Below are 20,030 nucleotides of genomic sequence, written 5' to 3'. Positions count from 1 at the left end.
TGCGGCGCGAATTTTAAATTTAAAAACCTTGACTACAGTTATCTAGTTTTCGAAATAGAATACGAAAAATTTACAATTCAGTAATAAAGAACTACTTTTTATGAACTTTGATTTCATCCCACGTCGAACAGTAGAATCACATATCAACAGATAAACAAGTTTTGGGTATATAAGTTTTCGGAAAGCCCAAAAGAAAATAATAGAGTGTTTTATAAGAAATATAAATAATTTGTTGCCTCTTTTTCATATAAGTAACTGCAGCCCCAAACTGCAAATATTTCAGATCGAATTAGTAGAACTGATAATTGAAGAAACCAAACTTAAGCACGACAATCGTCTATTACCCTGTACAGATATAGATACTTGTGCAAAATAAACCTACTATGCAAGAAGAGAGTTCAATTTTCATCATTTAAGAATCGGTCTGTATGTGTATTTTATTGCAGAATATTACATAAATTGATTAAAAATAGAATTTCATTAAAAAATGGCTGAACTGAAAAAAAAAATCAAATAAATATTTACACACAATAATGACAGATTCCTCTTCACCTGGATTGTAAGGATTCCACCTGAAAAACAATTTATAAAAAATTAGGCATTTTTTAACTTGCATTATATAGACTATATCTTTTGGTCTTCAATATGATAAATATAATGAGATAAAAAATCAAGTATGATTCCATTCATTCAGGAAAAGGGTATATAAAAAAAATCTTCGCTTGGGCAATATTTTATAAAAAAACGCTAGTTGAAATATAATCAGAATAATCAATAAGCTTCATACACATTATTTTTGACAAAAATCGATATTTTTCATAATTTCTTCATTATATAGAAATGAATTTCTATAAAATACCATGAATGAAAGTGATCTTCAAAGTCTCTCATAACCTGAGACAACATAGAAGCAGAGAGTTCTATAATACATATCCTATTATCCATGAAAATAACCTGCAAACCTTGACCGAACTGGTTTTTTAATTTTTTTTATTGGAAGAACAATTCGAGGCATGACGTATGTTATGTATCCTAGAGGAGAAAGAAATGGGACTAAAATATGAAAAAAACATAGGGTTTATACAAGAGAATGAAAGTTTTGATTATATCACTGAGTGGAGAGCTGAAAAAACATCGACCATGCCACTGAATTGTACATAAAAATTTGACTGTATAATGTTACATTTGCTTTTAGATATTACCATTGAGTATTAACCATGAATACTCGCAGATATTACTGAAACTCAACGAAATAGAGGCACCAATTCAAAGAGTCGACAAATGAGTTTTCACTTATAACTTGAAAACAAAAGAAGATAGAGGGATGTGTTTCGGCTATTATACATCTTTTGAAAATCGGGGTCGAAAATGGGCTATCCATTTATCTCTAGCACTTACGGTTACAGAGCTGACATTCAATACCATTGAATTTTATGTAAAATATTCGATAAGTTTAAACACGAATCGCCATTTTATTATTATAATTCAAAGTGAAATTTATTATCTGTTGTTCTGGATTAATTTTCGTACCATCGGTTAATATTTATACTTCGAAATCGAATCTGAGGTTCATTTAAAAAAGTTTTCTGATCTTTACTTTTTAAGTTTTGAATTGGAGATTTTTGAATTTGGTTTTGATTTCACCGAGAAAACACTAATAATGCTAACACTAACTTGGCCACATAAAAGAATCAAGGTAAAAACAAAGAAAAACGAGAGCAGGTAGACTCATACCAATTCATAACAACATAATGAAATATTATATCGAAAAGAGGGGTTGAACTATGTAGGGATGGTACAGACGACCTAGAAATGCACAAAAGCAAAGCATATTTCGCACTTTCTCGCGTATTCAGATCACGAAACCTACAAAGACAGATAAAGACGAGAGTCTACAAAATAATAAATTATTAGAATGATTGAAACGTACCCAAGAGAAACATGGGTACTTACTAACGAGAAGATCAACAAACTTGATATTTTTGAGAGAAAGGTACTGCAGAGGATTTTGGGAGCAGTATAAGATCAGGGTGCGTGGAGGATAAGATACAACAATGAACTGTATCAATGAGGGCTATTGCGTGTGAATTGGCCGCAAGAGGTGATAATGTAGCGTGAAGTCCCCATCATAGACTGAGTAATATGATTAAGAGGAGACTTTCCCGCCATCCGTATAAGGCGTAAAGGGGAAAAGACTACCAGAATTTGGGGTGTTAGCGGAACATTTGAACGATAAGTAGAAGTTATGAATATTATAATAGTTTCCACTTACTTCGAAAAGATGGCAGCACTCAACAAACATCTTTTTTCAATTTCACCAGGATACGAATTGTAGCCAAAGGAGATACAATTTGAGAAATTTTTTCATGTGGAAATTCATATAAGAGATGTTTGCATCTCGGAAAGTTAATAACATGAATTCATGAATTGATAACAGATTTTTGACTGGATTATGATAATTCGAATATAATAATGGATAAGGTCCAAATTGATAAACACTGCACAATCGAAATTTTAATTTTTTCCGAATATTTCACACTGTTACAAACGGAAAATTATCTTTGTGATAGTATATAGAATATAGTATCGAAAATTCATTACTGACAACAGAAACTGACCGGTAATAAACTCGAGTAAAATAGAATAGAATATAATGTCTAAAAAGATGGTGTATACATTAATTAGTTTTTTTTCCAATTTTGAGAATATGGGATATGTTTCGTTTTTCCCACTACTTTAGGTAGCGCTATTAAGGCCAGTTTGCACCAATCCCCCTTAAAAGGAGCACATAACTAAGCGTCGTTTAAAGTTAATGGACGCTTAATTTTATTCCCAGTTGCACGACTGTGGCTTGATAGAATCTTAAGTAAGGGGCCCTTAAGTTTTTATATCTAGTGATATTTCAGTTTTTTATTTTGGTGCAACTTCATCCTAGTCCAATAAAGCCATTTCATTGGTTGATCGGTTGCCGATGGTCGTTGTCATTTCATTAACCTAATTTTATTGTCCTGTCGGTCAGTTTCGAGTAAATTATTAAATTATTATCAAAGAGTGACAACTTTTTGTTGCTGAATTAGCATTTTTATTGATAATGATAAGGATTGTGAAATAAAAGCTACCTAAGTTTATATAAGTACAACACTTTCTTTGTAAGGTCTTCTGAGAATTTGTTTTATTATTGTTGAAGAGGAACGTGAAGAAAATGTCCTTATTGTCCTTGTTAGTACGAAACGAGTACGATGAATGAATGAATTGCCAAGCAAGTGGTGGTAATTTACAAAGGGCAGTCAACTTCTCAACAGAAGAAAATAGTTTGTTGCTAACTATAATATGATTTGTGACACCAAATTGAAAATTAAAAAAGACTGATGGAATTACAATAAAGGCAAAAGAAAAGGCAAGCCTTCTCTTTTGCCTTTGTATGTATTCAGTAATAAATTCATTCAATTTTCAGAATCCATAAAAAATGAGAAATTCTGCAGCCAGTTCAACAAATTATTTTAGGTTAGAATCCCGCCCTTAAATACCTAAGTGGTCATTACAGGAGCGCTAGCTTTAGCCATTTAAATATCACTTACAGGCCCGGATCTACGATTTTTTTTTACCGGGGCAAACATTCATGATGGCGCCCCCCTCCCCTTCTAAGGTTCGTAGGAAAAAAATCTAATTGCATATTCGTCATCACTTTCAACCCGAGTTATTTTTTTCACTAGTTCGAGGTCGTATAGATTACGCATATGTTATTAGATTTTTCCTAAGTGAGTACTTTGGGAATAAAATCACTCATATTTTTTTCCCATTGTTCCATCAAAAGATATTTTTTCTCATTGTTCCATTAAAAGTCATTCTTTTCCCAAAATACTCCCAAAAATTGCATAAATAAAAAAAAATTTAAAAGTTTGTATTTATAGGAATGTCGTTTGCAACCCGCCATCGTCTATCGTTTTTAGTAGTAGTAGTAGTAGTAACAGTCGTTTATTGCAAATATAAGCATATAAGCAATTGGCATCGACCTGAGGTCCTTCAGCCTATAAATTTACACTTTAATTTATAAAAATTTTACAATTATATATTAACATAAAACATTACTTAATTTGTTTATTAGAGTCTCTGTTGGGTGTTTTCTAGTTGAAATGTTTGCATCTTTATGATATTGGGGGATCACTTCTTCTAACTCTAACAATCTAGAATAAAATTTTTTATTTAGCCTATTGATCCTCTCCTTGATTGGCTCAATTCCTGTTGCTGAGAAAAGCAGGTGGTTTGGGGGATTATGCAGAACATTGTTAGGGTGCCTCATTCTAGTGATGGTCCTCAGTGCTGTCGTTTCTGCCACCTCCAGATTTTTAATTGCTGGGGCTTTGCAATTGGCAAACAGTGGATGGGCGTATTCCAGTAAGGGTCGACATATAGTTTTATATATTTTTGTGGCACTCTTTATGTTGATACCCTGTTTCTTATAGGTTAGCTTTGCAAAATATTTCGCTCTAGATATGGTCTTTTTTTTAATTAATTTTGTGTGTCTGTTGAAATTGTACCTGTTATCGATTTGGACTCCCAAGTATTTTATTGATGGGGATGGTGTTACAGTCGTACCATTAATGATTATATGTAGGGATCCTTGAGAAATTATGTGATCGAAGATTATAAGTTGTGATTTGGCTGGGTTAGGTGTTAGTCTCCATTTAAAGAACCATTTGATAATGTCATTTACCAGAAGCTGTAGTGCTTGCATGCAAGTCTCTAGAGATTTTTCGTGAACAATCAACGTTGTGTCGTCCGCAAATTGTAATATGTATTTTTTCTTTGTGGTCTTAGGGTAGATGTCATAACCATAGAATTTGTATAGTGTTGTGGAAAGTGGAGATCCTTGTGGTGTTCCTTACTCTGGAGAGAAAGATGTTGAAAATGAGTTGTTCATTTTTACCGTCAGCTTTCTGTTTTCCAGAAACTGCTTGCAGAGTTTTATTAAGATAGCAGGGCATTTTATCTTGTTCAGTTTGAAAAGTAGTCCCTTGTGCCACATGCTGTCGAATGCTTTTTGTATGTCCAAACACAATGCTGAAGTTTTCAGTTTGCTGAGAGTAGCATTTTGCACATTTGAAACCAATATTGTTAGTGGGTGGTTTGTTGAATTCCTTTCCTTGAAGCCAAATTGGTAATTGGGAATGTACTTGTTTAAATGTTTTTCCAGTATGGATTTAATTATTTTCTCATAAAGCTTTCCCAGCACGGGCAACAAAGTTATTGGCCTATAATTGGTAACCTTGCTCGAGTCTGAACTCGTTTTGTGTATATTAATTATATGACCTTTTTTCCATATTTCTGGGAATATAGAGTTATTCAGACAGTATTCATAAATACTCATTAGATGTTTGTGTATTTTTTCGTTTAGTGCTTTCACTATGGTCCATGGTATGTTGTCTGGCCCAGGTGCACTATTTTTTGTTTTCTGCAGTATTAGGTAGTAGTCTGCTTCATTTATTTCAATCTTTTCAGCCTCAACTGTATTACTGTTTTTGAAAAATTCCTCATACCAAGCATTCACTTCATCATAAGTATTTCTATCGAAATTACCTTCTTTGTCAAATGTGAATATGTTCTTGTAGTGGCTAGCAAACAAATCAACCTTTTCCTGGTCAGTTTTGTATTCTGTGTTATTTTCTATTAATGTGGGAATTTGTGTGTATTTTTTGTATTTAGTTAGCTTGTTGATTTCATGATAGAAAGTCTTCCCTTTAGATTCATTTATTCTGCCGCAGGCTTCTGTCCACTTGTGCTCCTTATATTGTTGAATCATTTTGTTTACATTTCTATTGAGCTCATTCAGTGATTTTTTGACTTCTGGAAGTTTATTTCTGCAATATTCCCTATATATTTTTCTTTTTTGTTTTATTAGCTTTATAATGTATGGGGGAAGTTCATGAATGTATGGGTGGATCGAGATCATTGGGGTATGCTTTTTGATGGTTTCTGATAGCAAGCTATTGAAAGACTCAACATGGTTTCCGTTTATTGGGTTATTTTTATTTATTTCTATGAATTTTTCTAATTCTTTGTTGATCTCATCAATGTTGGATTTTTTATAATTTGATATTTGTTTGATATTCGTTTCCATTGGATCTCTGTTCATATCTATTTCCAAAATCATCGCTAAATGGTTGGCACCAAGATCAGGTGTCAATTGTATTTTCTTGACATTTTGCCTAATGTTGGTGGAAAATAGTACTAAATCAGGAGTACTCTCAACGTTTCCCATCAAAAATGTTGCATCCGTTACAGCCTTGGAAAATTGTCCACTTTCCATAAAACTATTGATCTGCTTGTTCTTAGCTCTATTCACATTGAAGTCTCCAATAATAATGGCATACTTGTACTGGGACGCTTTTATGAAAATAGTTTCCTCTATTTTGGCAGTAGGATGTATGTAAGTTAGGAAAATATGCAATTTTTCCTCTTTGAAAGGAATAGTGAAATGCGTCACCTCGTTTAAAGGGTTATTGATCACTGGTGGGTTTGCTTTGCCACATTTGATGTTAGGGCTACACTGTACTATGCTTCCACCCCTTGTGTTCTGTATCACATGTCCTATTCGTTGAATTGTTGTCCAATTTCTGTAATTTGTTGAACTCGTCTCGTGGATTTTTGCCTCTACAAACATGGCACAAGATATTTCATTTTGCTCAATAAAGTGATTAATTATGTGTTTTTTGGGGATGTAGCTGTTAATATTGCTGTAAAGTAATCTAACCATCGATGTGAACTTGAATATTATCATTGGAGTATAAGGGTTCTGTTGGAGAGGGCTCATCAGTATCATCTAGGTCGAACATAAGAATGTAGAATCTGTTACCGGTAAAGACCACAGTTGTATCAATGTTGTACTGGTTGATGAACCTTTTCTTCATTTTCATTAATAGCTCGTTCCTGTTCAAGTTTTTGGGTTTGTTTAACTTTCGACAATATGTATGTATGATATCGTCGTGAATGGATATAGGTGCATGAATTCTAGTCCTTTTTTTTGCCAAGTCCTCAATTTCCCTGGTTTTTCTATTTATTGATTTGATGTTAACATTCGGGATGCCTTCTATAGGTTTTTTGGGGTGCTTGGGGCACTTTAAGGACCATGCCAAATGATCCTCGCATTACAGGCCACACATTTTGGGGTGTTATTGAAAAGTTATTTTTTTTTTTTAAATATCTGTTTGCATATTCGTGTTCTACGCCCTCGAATTAGTGTACAGAATGAATTCGGTTTTGATCGGAGACCAAAAATATTCTTCAGAAAACCGCCCACTTTGTATATATGTATTTCATTTTGTGAAAACATTAAAAAAAAACTCAATTTCGTGAAACTTTTGTATAAAACATTTTTTTGTACCTCTCTTAGTAACAAAGTTAAAGGAGGGCTCAAATTATGGTGAAAAACTCGGTACATCTATGGAAAATTTGAAAAAATTTCGATCTTACCGATTTCCACCAAAATTGGTGTTTTTACTAAGGCATAGATTACGAATATGCAAACAGAATTATGCTGAAAGGATTAGTTTTTATGTTATGGTCTATAGAAAATCGGAAATTTTGGCCCTTAGTTCCAGATGAGAAGGCGACGAGTCGGCAATTCCCCAGTCAAAGAAATTACTGCTTGCGACGCAGTGTAAACATATCAGATCTTTCAACCTATTTCACCCAAGTGTGGCGGTCATTCGTAGATATATCGTAGAATAATCAATAATATGCAGTTAATTGATCCCTCATTGATTTTAAATATTTTAGGCATAGTGATGGTTTATCATGTTTCCATTCTACAGTTTCCATTTTAGCACTAGGAAATTAATTTTTTCCGAGAAAATCAAAAGTAAAAAAATTTCAACCTCTGGTTGATTTTGGCGCCCCCTTAGGCTGGCGCCCGGGGCAAGCGCCCCGCTTGCCCCCCCCTAGATCCGGGCCTGATCACTTAACAGTTGGTGCAACGTAATTTAAGTTAAGGAGATTCATTTTAAGGGACACTTAACACTAAGTGCGTTTGGTGTAAACGGGTCTAAGAAATTGACAGCTTATTGTCGATTGCTATTTATGATTGATATTTTAAACTAAGTTAAATACAGCTACGACTTACGAATTGATTGTATTCACAAGCGATTATTGGTGTGTGAAAATGTTATTAGTTTCGAGAAAAAGGGTGGAACTTTAATTACCTCAATATACCGTTCAGTTTTCGGTGTAGACAATCAAGAAATGCAGCTTAAATTTCGGAGTTGCTGAACCATCACTATTTGTTGTTCGAATTTGGGGCGAAACCAAATCTCAGGACGGATAGATCTAACAGTTTTATGTCAACTTCAGTAATATTCATTCTAATAATACCGAAATACGTAATGTGAATTATAGGCATGTGAAAACAGAAATACATAAATCCATTCGAGTCTCTTCTTCAAATTTTCTTCACGAGTGAAGTTTCCTACAAATGAATATAGTGGATATTTCACAAATCAGCTATGTTTTATTGAATTCACATTGAATTCCCCTACACGTGAATACAATTTATCAACAGAAATTATCTTGAAGGAGTATTATTTTTCATTCGTCAGTGTTGAAATATCTGCAATTTTTTTACAACGAAAATTGATGTGTAAACCACAAATAATCGTTAACAGTTGAGAAAACGGCCCAGTTAATTTTTTTTCATCTCGTTGATCGATTGAGATCACAGATAACTTTAATCTGTGATCAATATCAACGCAGAACAAAATAAAACAAGATAGTATCATTGGACTTTCTTTGATAGGACAAGGATCGGATGAAGCAAAAGACATGGTGCCACCGCCACGGAAAAACTTCTTATTCTCGATTTGGTCGAATGTCATCATTGTCAAAAATTGACGAGTGCATAAACCCTATGTTTGGACATCATAGCCCTGAGGAAGGCTCGAACCTAGTCATAACGTCGCTATTTTATTAAATTCTTGAGAAAAATACGCCAGGAATTGGGTTTTGTGACATTTGGTGAATTCTTCATCAAGACATGAACGAATGTTAATCTGAATATGAACGAAATGATGAAGCATTGGAATAAATTATCGTAGGATATGCATTACGTCCGTCCCTTTTCCATGTCAGCGAATACATTTCATTAGTCCCTGTATAAATTGTAGGCCAGGGGCCGATTCTCAAACATTCATTCATTACTGAATAATCGAACAAAAGCATTAATTGGCGGATTTTAAATTAATGATTTTTAAAATTCTGGCCTGAAGACAAACATAATCAAAGCAACACATTATTATATTATTTATAACAGGAATGATCAGTATGAAGATTTAACTCACATCAGAACTTGATGAATGCTTCAATCGCCATCGACGTTCTTCGCTGATACGCTAGCTGAAGGTGTTGCCTCTTCCATTTCTTTCTTCTTGTTTGCATCAGGTATCCAAAGACCAGAATCGATACAACGCTTCATGTGATATCTAGATTCCTCTTCCTCCATATTAGCTATTACTTCGTGGAGCATGGCTATATCTTGGGTCTCGAAACACTTCTTGAGATCATCAGGCAGAGTTTCAAAAACTTCAACTGGGTCTAAGCCTCCAGGTCCAAGGCGTTTTTGCCGCTCTTCTTCCTCCGCCTCCTTTTTAAAAACAAAAGTTAGGACCAAATGAACATAATTTTTTTTTCATGAATTAATCGTTTACAGGGTAAATCATTGAGAAGTGCGCATACAATCAGGGTAGATGGTGAAAACCGAGATGTTTTTAATAACATGGGTCTATTAACCGAGATAAAGGTTGATTAACTGATTTTCTCTATTTTTTCAATTATACTTATAACTTATAAACCAACCTTACATTTTTGTAAAATTTGATTCATATGTTCTTTGTTCAGAGTACAGGGTGGGCAAAATTCGTTGTCTACTCAAGGTATCTCGAGAATTATAGCAGCTAGAAGGAAACGGACGACACATTCTCGAGCTCTTTTTTCTTGACTAATCCAAAACTGAAAACAGATCCAGCCTGACTTTCACAGATTTTGAGTTACGAACGAAAATTGAGAAATTAATAACTCGCTTATTTGAACTCGTATTCGAAATCCGTTATTACATTCTAAATGCACTTTTTTTATGAGGAATTCGAATATGATATTAAATTTTTTGATCCAGTCATTTTCGAGATACGACAGGGATTTCTGATTTTTCAAATGTAAACTACAGGGTGTTTCATCATAAACTGGACAAACTCATATGACGTGTAGAGAACATCGGGAGAATCATTTTTTTCTTATGAAATATTTCCCGTTTTCGAAGCATAAGGGAGATACACGGTGTTTAATGTCATTTTCGAGCGTTATTATATTGAGTGTGGTCGGTTATGTATAAGACTGGAAGTAATGGTTTCTTGTCATATCGTAGTATTTTTGGATGCTTCATTCAGAAATGGTGTAGAGCACCGAAAAAAAATTACAAAATGGCGGAAAACCTGCAATGTTCGTGATTTTTTTTTTCGGTTGCCAAATTGATTTTCATTTCCTAAATTAACACAATTTTTAAAGGATATCTGTGAAAAAATTTTTTCAGAAATCGAACACAACTTTTTTTTTTACATGTCTACAGCGAAAAAAAAATTTCACTCGAAATTGATGAAATTTTGCATGATTGTACTTACTGTCATACCTAACACGAATATCAAAACAGAATCGAAAAATATCAAACGGTTTCGTTTTTACAGCCATTCAAATGTCCCGTTCGAATATCTGAAATAATAAAAAAACATGACACAGCTTGTGTTCTTAGGCCCATAATTTTTGAATTTGTATGTCGAAACATTTCAGATTGCAAAATGAATTTTAAAAAAATCAGTGAAACTTCATTGAGAGTCGAACTCCCTGCTCTGAGTTAAGTACCTAAAAATAAATGTGGAATCTGAATTGAGACTGTTCAAAGGTTTTTAATTTTCGTTGCCAAGCAATGGCAGCTCATAGAATTTGACAGAGTATTTGAATTTAACTGAATATAATATTGCAACTATCTTGAAACCAATTTATGCAGTTTGAGTAGAAATTGGCGGTTAATACTTCCCAGATATTAATGGCATGGCATTATTCCGGAAATTTCTACGAATAATTCCACAATTTCACAAACGCAACAAAAAAAACCTATTAGTATAAAATTTATTCATAATTCGTTCTCAAAAATATTGCCATTTTTCAGGATACACTTTCTCGCCCTTTTCGCCACACTATCCACCGCTGAACGAACCATTTCCGGGTTTCGGCGAATCTCTTCGGCGGCTGATTCGATTCTTTGAATCAGTTCTTCTCTCGAAGTCACTGGAGCTCGCTTATCATAAACAAGACTCTTCATATGACCCCAGAAATAAAAATCCATAGGTGTAAGATCTGGAGAACGAGGAGGCCATGCGACAGGTCCCAATCGGCCGATCCATCGGCGAGGGTATTGAGAGTCTAAAAATTCTTGTACACTCCTCACTGTGTGAGCAGGGCAACCATCATGCTGGTACCATATTCCTTGAAAGTGACTCAAAGGAATATCTTCCAATAGATCGGGCAGAGTTTCCCTCAAAAATTGATTATAGCCATTTCCAGTCAATGTTTCAGGAAGAATGTACGGTCCTATAATGAATCCATCTTTCATTCCCGCCCAAACATTGACAGAAAATCTCTTCTGGCTATTTTTTGCTACTGTTGCATGTGGATTTTCCCTTTGCCATATTATATTATTTTTTTTGTTGAAGAAACCATCTCTGTGGAATGTTGGTTCATCCGTGAACAGTATGAGACGTAGGAAATTCCTATTCTCACGTGTCCTTCTTAAAATAAATTCACAGAATTCTTTCCTCTTCTCAAAATCACCTTCTTCTAAGGTTTGACTTGAATGGAAATGGTACGGATGGTATCGATTTCGCTTTCTTTCCAAAACTCTCCATACAGTGGATTTACTCTTATTCACACTTGGATGATTTGTTAGAGTTATCGTTGATACCATCGGATTTTCACTCACTAAATCCAGGATACGTTCTTCGTTATTTCGGATTGTTTCCTTCTTCTTGCGGTGAAGAATACCTTCTTCACGTAATTTACGCACTGTTTCTATGAAAGTTTTAAAATTAGGAACGTTTCGGCTTGGAAATCTGCGAGCGTAAATTTCCCTTGCTTTTCTCCTTGAGGAATTCGCTTCATAATAAGCCTGAACCATATCATTTTTTTCTAAAAGTGAATATTTCATTTTCGTTTGCATACAAATCGTTTCAATATACTCGAATTATTCAGTAAAATTCAAATACCCTGTCAAATTCCATCAGCTACTGTTGCTCGGCAACGAAAATTAATATGTATACTCAGAACCTTAGAACAGACTCATATTTCACATTAATCCTTAACTCAGAGTAGGAAGTTCGACTCTCAATGAAGTTTCACTGATTTTTTTTAAATTCATTTTGCAATCTGGAATGTTTCGACATACAAATTCAAAAATTATGGGCCTAAGAACAGAAGCTGTGTCATGTTTTTTTATTATTTCAGAACGGGACATTTGAATGGCTGTAAAAACGAAACCGTTTGATATTTTTCGATTCTGTTTTGATATTCGTGTTAGGTATGAAAGTAAGTACAATCGTGAAAAATTACATCAATTTCGAGTGAAATTTTTTTTTCGCTGTAGACATGTAAAAAAAAAAGTTGTGTTCGATTTCTGAAAAAATTTTTTCACAGATATCCTTTAAAAATTGTGTTAATTTAGGAAATGAAAATCAATTTGGCAACCGAAAAAAAAATCACGAACATTGCAGGTTTTCCGCCATTTTGTAATTTTTTTTTCGGTGCTCTACATATTTCTGAATGAAGCATCCAAAAATACTACGATATGACAAGAAACCATTACTTCCAGTCTTATACATAACCGACCACACTCAATATAATAACGCTCGAAAATGACATTAAACACCGTGTATCTCCCTTATGCTTCGAAAACGGGAAATATTTCATAAGAAAAAAATGATTCTCCCGATGTTCTCTACACGTCATATGAGTTTGTCCAGTTTATGATGAAACACCCTGTATAGTTGAAAGTTCTTTCATCTTGATGCAATTTTTTTGCTGATTTCAAAAATGTATCATATGTCGCTATTCACATGAATATAACAGAAGAAAAAAAAATTAATACTTTTCCCTACTTTTAGATTTTCCGTTGAATTATAAGTAGGCTGACTTACCATAGCAACCGTTGAATATGCATTATATTTTGTGAACCTGAACTTCTACGATTGGAATCACGGATTGCTCAATAAATATTTCGATGATTAATCGTTTGTTCTCGCGATGTTTGGCATGCTTATCTTACGATGGTTCACAATTCGAATACTACCGTTGACAGACATACCTGTTTTTCATCATCTTACTTTATGTAAAAATTATAATTATTGATAGCTATCGTATTGTATTTATATTACTGACTCTTTAACTTTCTTTCATGAATAGAAAAACGATAATTGAATAAATGTTGTTCTTTAATAATCAGACGAAAGTCTTTTACTCTATTTTAAAGGATAACTTTCCCAATATCGATATATAAAAGAAATAATTATTCGACAGTCGGTGATTCCTATCACAGAAGGTTGAGTTCACATAGGATCATGTGTAAGATGTTTTTAGACATCTTAATTATGTGGAGTTCACAAACCATAATGCATTTTCAACGGTCGCTATGGTTACGCCAGCCTACTAAAAATTCAACAGTGAATCGAAAAGCAGGAAAAAGTATTAATTTTTTTTTCTTCTGTTATATTCATGTAAATAGCGACACATGATACATTTTTGGAATCACCAAAAAAAAATTGCAGCAAGATGAAAGAACTTTCAACTATAGTTTACATTTGAAAAATCAAAAATTCCTGTCGTATCTCGAAAATGACTGGATTAAAAAAATTAATAATATCATATTGGAATTCCTCATAAAAAAGTGCCTGTAGAATGTAATAACGGATTTCGAATACGGAGTTCAAATAAGCGAGTTATTCAGCTTCATTGAAAATGATAATTTCTCAATTTTAGTTCATAACTCAAAATCTATGAAAGTCAGGCTGGATCTGTTTTCAGTTTTAGATTAGTCAAGAAAAAAGAGCTCGAGAATGTGTCGTCCGTTTTCTTCTAGCTGCTATAGTTCTCGAGATCCCTTCAGTAGACAACGAATTTTGCCCACCCTGTACAGGCCGTCGACTCAGATAATGGAAAGTCTTATTCCGCGTCCGGCCCCAAAAAAATTAATAATTAAGTACAAAGTCTGAACAACACCGTGTTAATTAATATTTTGTAAAATGTAATTTACACAAATATGGAAACAGCGGAAAAACTTAAATAAGACTGTTTATTCACATATCGTTAAGACAACAGGGCAGGCAGACAAACTGGCCCTAATCGTTCAGAAACAGAAATTCCTCAGTATCTCTTCAGTAACTAGCAAAACGAGGAATGGTTATGAATATAACGAACGAAAGTTGAACATTTTTCACAGAGCAGAGAGGATGAATATACCGTCCCCAAATGTATTTGATATTTCCGCATGTTACCTAGAGTCAAATTAAAAAAAAATGAATAAATTGTTTTCCCCAACCGGTACTTTTCCAACTCGAACCATCAACTAATTCTTATTCTCCTAATTTCTGTATCCCAATCTTATTGAAAAACGAGAGGGCATATAGGTATTTGGGACAAATTTATTGTCATACATGACTAACTAAACTTGTATGAGTAAATAACTAATTATCACTTTGGGCCACATTAAAAAAATATGTAAAAATGAGGATAACTGCTTATTCCAAAAGAAGCATAACTTTATTTCAAACAGAAATAACGCTGCATCAAATCTACATTCCAAATTTTAAATCTTGATATACAGGGTGTTTCATTGGGAAACGGAAATACTTAACAGGCAGATAGGTGGCACATTTATTGGCTCTTACTGTCTTCGTAACCGAGATACAGGATGTTTTATGAATTATGCTCGTTTCTTCCTGAGGTCATATCAGACGAATCACCCGGTATATTTTCTTCATATTTGGCAAACTTGTTTCTTATTCAAAGCTCAAATGTTTCATGCAACAACCGCAAGGAAAATCCAGATCTAGGTTAACAAAAAATTATGAATCGTTTCAATCCTCGAAACAACCCTGTAAATCAAAATTTTGAAAATCTGTTTCAATATTTGAAAAGACCACAAAAACTAAACTGAGGCGTGCGCAGACAGTTTTACTGCACAAATTTAAAGTAAAAGCACAGTATAGACACCAACCAGTCCCTGGTTTCCGTTACTCCATTTATGACTCGCGCATCATTTCCGTGCTTCTAACCCCAAAGTGCTGAGCAGCATTTCGAGCATTAGAAAGTTGAAAGTTAAACAGAGGTAAAGGTGAACATCAAAGACAATCTCTGGTAAATTGTGGTAAATATAATCGTGCGAAGTAAACATATTTGTGCAAAATGGTAAATTATTGCAGCGTGTTTAATTGTAAAAACAGTAGTGTTAAGAATCCTAAACTTAGTTTTTTTCTCATACCAGGAGACAGTTTCAGGTGAGTTATTGTATAAGCACGTGCAAATGTTGGTAAATTTTAGTTAAAGTGCTATATTTCGTACAAACACGTGTATGGTATCTTATTTAATTTTTCGTGATATTTTCAGGCAATTGATTTGGCTTCGAAAAATGGGAAGGCAAGAATGGATTGCGAAAAGACCAGAACTTCTCCACAAAAAAAGAATATGTAGTGAGCATTTTTCTAAAGAAATGCTGTCTGGAAGTAGATTAAAAAAAGATTCTTTTCCGGATTTATTCAAAGAAGGTATTGGTGAAAAAGGTATATATTGAAAAAAATTATGATTTTTTTGTTATAATTAATATTTATTTTTATAATTAGGGGTGAATGTAAATGCTTCAACATCTTCAATGGATATTGAAAAAAATGAGAACGTAGATGAATGCCGTGAGAATTCTATAAATTCCCAAATATGTACTACACCACCTGGTGTAGTAACTCCCTACCTAGGGAGTTCAACATTACTTATTTATTTGAACTATTAAATCTTATGCATATTTATCTCTATTCATAGTGAAGAAACCAGAAGAAACACCATAGAAATTATAACTTACAATGGAAGCGGTAAAGGAAGGAGAAACGTGTTGCCTAGAGAAAGATAGAGCTAGTAGTGGCAAAAAGCTCGCTAATAGCGTTGTTTACGAGTGTTTAGTTTGCTGTTGTTGTGCTTTTTGTGTGATTTTTCCGAGTCTTTTGAAATAAAAGTGTTTAAATAACACTAATACATAATGGTTAAATCTTGTGCAGCCATGAACTGTACAAACTGGCGGTAAAAAGAAAAAATTTCATTCCCATTGAGAAGGACTATTTTATGTTCATGGCAATAAAAATTTAAAAGTAGGATCAGTGCCGTCAGTATTTGACTTTCCTGGTAAAACCAAAAAAAAAAAAAAAACTTTTAAAACCGCACAGCTCGCGTAAGGGATCCTATGTTTATATGAAGTTTTTGCCTAAAAATTCCCAAGGGAATAAACCCCTAAACTTATTGTATTGAATTTTGAAACACTCTGTATTCATTTAAATTAATTAAATAAACTATTACTGCGATCGGATTTATATTTTTCTTCCCGTGAAGTTCCTTGAGTTTTCATATGAAAAGTACGCTTCAATTCATGAATTCTTGTAGCTATAAAAACAAATAATTATTCAGACAATGCATGCAGGCGCCCAATATTTTCATGCTTGCTCCTAGAATTGTCATGAAAAACGCACAAAAAGAAGAATTTCCACACTCATTCAATGCTTTTTAAATGGAATTTGCGGGCTTTTTGCCACTACTAGCTCTAACTCTCTTGGCAACACATTCTTCCATAGCTCGAATATGGGAGGGCGCATCCATGTTAGGTTATTATATCTATGAGAAACACAAACATTTCCTAGTTTATCTTCAGCCACTCCTAGGAAAAAAAATACAATCAGTGGTGAAGAATTTGAAACGAAAATTAGTTGCAAATCTATAGATATAAGTGAAGAAGATTTCATCCGGTTTTGCAGAAAAAATTTCAATTCGACCCTGGCATATTTTATGTTCTCCCAATTGAAGCTTCAAGAAAGGAAATCTCATGGCTTAAGTTATTCAGTCGCTTTCAAACAATTTGCACTTACAATATACTTTTTGGAATCCAAAGTGTATCAATTTCTGCAAAAAATCTTTTTTTGCCACACAAGGCAACACTTTGTAGAATAACCACAAATTGGGATTTCTCTGTTTGCTTAAATGATCACATATTTCAGGCCATTTCATTGAAGACAAGTAATATGGACGAAGCAGCAAAGGATTGCATTGTGTGTATTGACGAGATGTCAATAAAAACGCATTTACATATTTTGAAAGATCTCTATGGATCAAATCTTTGGATTACACCTAAGATGTCTAAAACACTGGTGTGTGCACTTGTCACTTTTTGCAAGCATCAACATTTCAGAAAATCGGGGATATGGGATCAGTTTCGTGGCGGCGCCACCATGTCATTTGCTTCGTTCTATCCTTGTTCTACCAAAGGAAGTCCAATGATCTCTCGTTTTATTTTGTTTTGTTTTCGAATATCGATCAACGAGTGCAAAATATGAACTGGCCCATTTTGTCAGTTGTTGAGGTTGACGGAAAGGCAATTTTCACTGTATCTACTCATGCAAAATATTCGAAGAACAGACTCGAATAGATGGATGTATTTCTGATTCTCAATATATGTTCACAATTCACATTACGTATTTCCAATACAGTTTTTTTGAAATATTGCTGAAGTTGCCATAAACTTAACTTACTGAACGACATGTCGAATAAATGAATGTTCTACACCCCTTTCTCGAAACTAATAAATTTTTCAATAATCGCTTATAAATACAACATATTCGTAAGTCGTAGTAAAGTATTATTATTATTCAAATTATTTTCAAATATCAATTGACAATGCTGTGTCCAATTCTAAACAGCGCTACCTACAGTGGAAAAAACGAAACTGATCCCATATCCCCACGAAATTAAAAACAAAATCGAATTACTGAATACACCAGAGTTTTAGACATCTTAATTTCACCAATTCAATGTAAGCAGGTTCTATGAACCCGCAAATTGTGTGTTGGTTATCATGGCAAGGGGTATCCAACATAATTGGAAGACAATATAGTTTTTTCATGGTTTGTCATAGCAGTTTTAAAGATGAATAGAGTGAACAAGTTCATTAGTTTTCGGAGTAAACCTTCGCTTCTTACTTGACTATACGGTAGGTGAATTTGAAAAGATACCTCTTTTAATATCTCGTCCCCCATGCAAAATCACAAAAAATGCAAAAAGGAGTAAACTTTGCTTCGTAGGAGGACATTTTATATGGTTGCTTGCAATAAATTTTTATCAGCCCTCTGAGCGTAATGACAGCAACCCCTAAAATTTTAAATGGGAAAAAAAACCTATTTACGCCCGGTTTTACAATCGAAGGTTAACCTTCGGTTGAGTAAATTTTACAGATTAGGTGTTTTATAATCACACAAAAAATGGTTAACTATCAATAAACTTAACCAATTGCTGATGTATGGGTAAACCGAAGTAAAATCACAGAATTTTTTTTCTATGAATTTTATTCAAAATCTATCATTATGGAGAGTAGAGAGAAGGAGAACGATCGCCGTACTAAAAATGTGTCGCCGAAAACGGGGAACGTAGGATAGGTGTCGCTGCGATTGCTGCGTTTATAGGGGTGGGGATTCAAGCGTCAAATTGAATAATTGAAATGAACAGCCTTCATTTTATTTTAGGTTATGTGTCATCGTGGTTTTTCTGATGATTTTTCAAATACCTTTCTTCAAATCTTTATTAAATATGAGTTCTCTGAATTATATGCAATAAAATACAAGTCAAATTATAGAGGGGACTATGTTATCAGCTTTATTCGTTCATAATAAATGACGAATTCAATGAAATTCAAAAGAAATCACTGATCAAAAAAATTTTACCTACTTTTGTTTAACATTGTTTATTGAAAACAGGTATGTTAGTTGGTTTGTCGTAATCTTCAAAATTATATAAATTCGCACTGAGGAGTAGTACACATCAAGACAACAAAAGGTAGCAATCTCAGATTCATCACTTAGGTATTAGCGTAGATTCTCTTTCCAATACTCAGATGAGAACCGATATAAACCGTATATTATGTTACGCCTATAAAATTCTTCAAGAATATCCACTTCTGAACCATGTATTTTATTGGTTAAATCACAGCCCTCTAACACAGGTGTTTAAGAGGGCTGTGGTTAGATATTCTTACTCAGAAGAGTCAACTTCTTACGAGGGATGACAGTTTCGATTTCGTTTATAATGAATCCGTCATATTTTTGATATCTTCATCGCAAAAGTGGTCTTGACACACAAGTTGATTCGTAGTCGATTCTTGAGGTAAGGTTTTTTCCAATTTTCTCTCAAAAATGCTCTCGGTAATTTTATCTTTTCTCCTTTTCTTTCTAATGACAAAACACTCTTACACTAGCGCACGCTTTAACATTTCACCATGGTCATATCGAGGGTCATATGTTGTTCTCTTATCAAGAATCGAAAATAATATTCCCATCATCTGTCACCAGGAAAACAGGTCACTCAGCCAACTTCAAATAGTTCAAATCAAAATTTCGCACTACCGTGACGGCCAGCGCGCCTATTGGCAAAAACATGAACTACCATATAGGTACATATTTTAGGGGACAAAAAATCTATGGCCTCAAAGCAGCCATCGTTCTTCTTCTCTCTACTCTCCATATCCATCATAATCGCTTTTCGAAGTATACTTCAATCAACGTTATAATAATAAAGATTGGAGTTAGCCATCGTTAGATTGTTAGTATAGACATAAGACATGTATAGGATTTCGATATTAACGCATATAGCTTTGATGATCCTTCGTAGACCGATTATTTCGAAGTCTACGACAATTACGATTT

At 33.9% G+C, this 20,030-nt stretch overlaps 1 protein-coding gene across 2 annotated transcripts in view; it reads right to left on the bottom strand.

Annotated features, from left to right (window-relative positions):
- Window positions 1–408: 408 nt before the first annotated feature.
- LOC123311802 (hsp90 co-chaperone Cdc37) overlaps window positions 409–20,030 on the bottom strand; it is a 34,300-nt gene continuing 14,678 nt past the window's right edge. Inside the window, exons 5-7 of one of the 2 annotated variants that reach the window (XM_044895892.1) lie at window positions 9,330–9,631; window positions 553–572; window positions 409–496 (exon numbers count right to left, since the gene is read on the bottom strand). In XM_044895892.1, coding sequence (XP_044751827.1) covers window positions 9,350–9,631 — 282 coding nt within the window. In that variant the 3' untranslated portion in view covers window positions 409–496; window positions 553–572; window positions 9,330–9,349. Of the gene's footprint in view, window positions 573–9,329; window positions 9,632–20,030 lie in introns of both variants that reach the window. The other variant, XM_044895890.1, reaches the window with a different exon arrangement.

Source organism: Coccinella septempunctata, chromosome 4 (genome assembly GCF_907165205.1).
Source record: "Coccinella septempunctata chromosome 4, icCocSept1.1, whole genome shotgun sequence".
In the NCBI taxonomy this organism is placed as follows: Eukaryota; Metazoa; Arthropoda; class Insecta; order Coleoptera; family Coccinellidae; genus Coccinella; species Coccinella septempunctata.
Note: the sequence above shows the minus strand (reverse complement) of the source record. Positions and strands in the feature narration are given on the sequence as shown.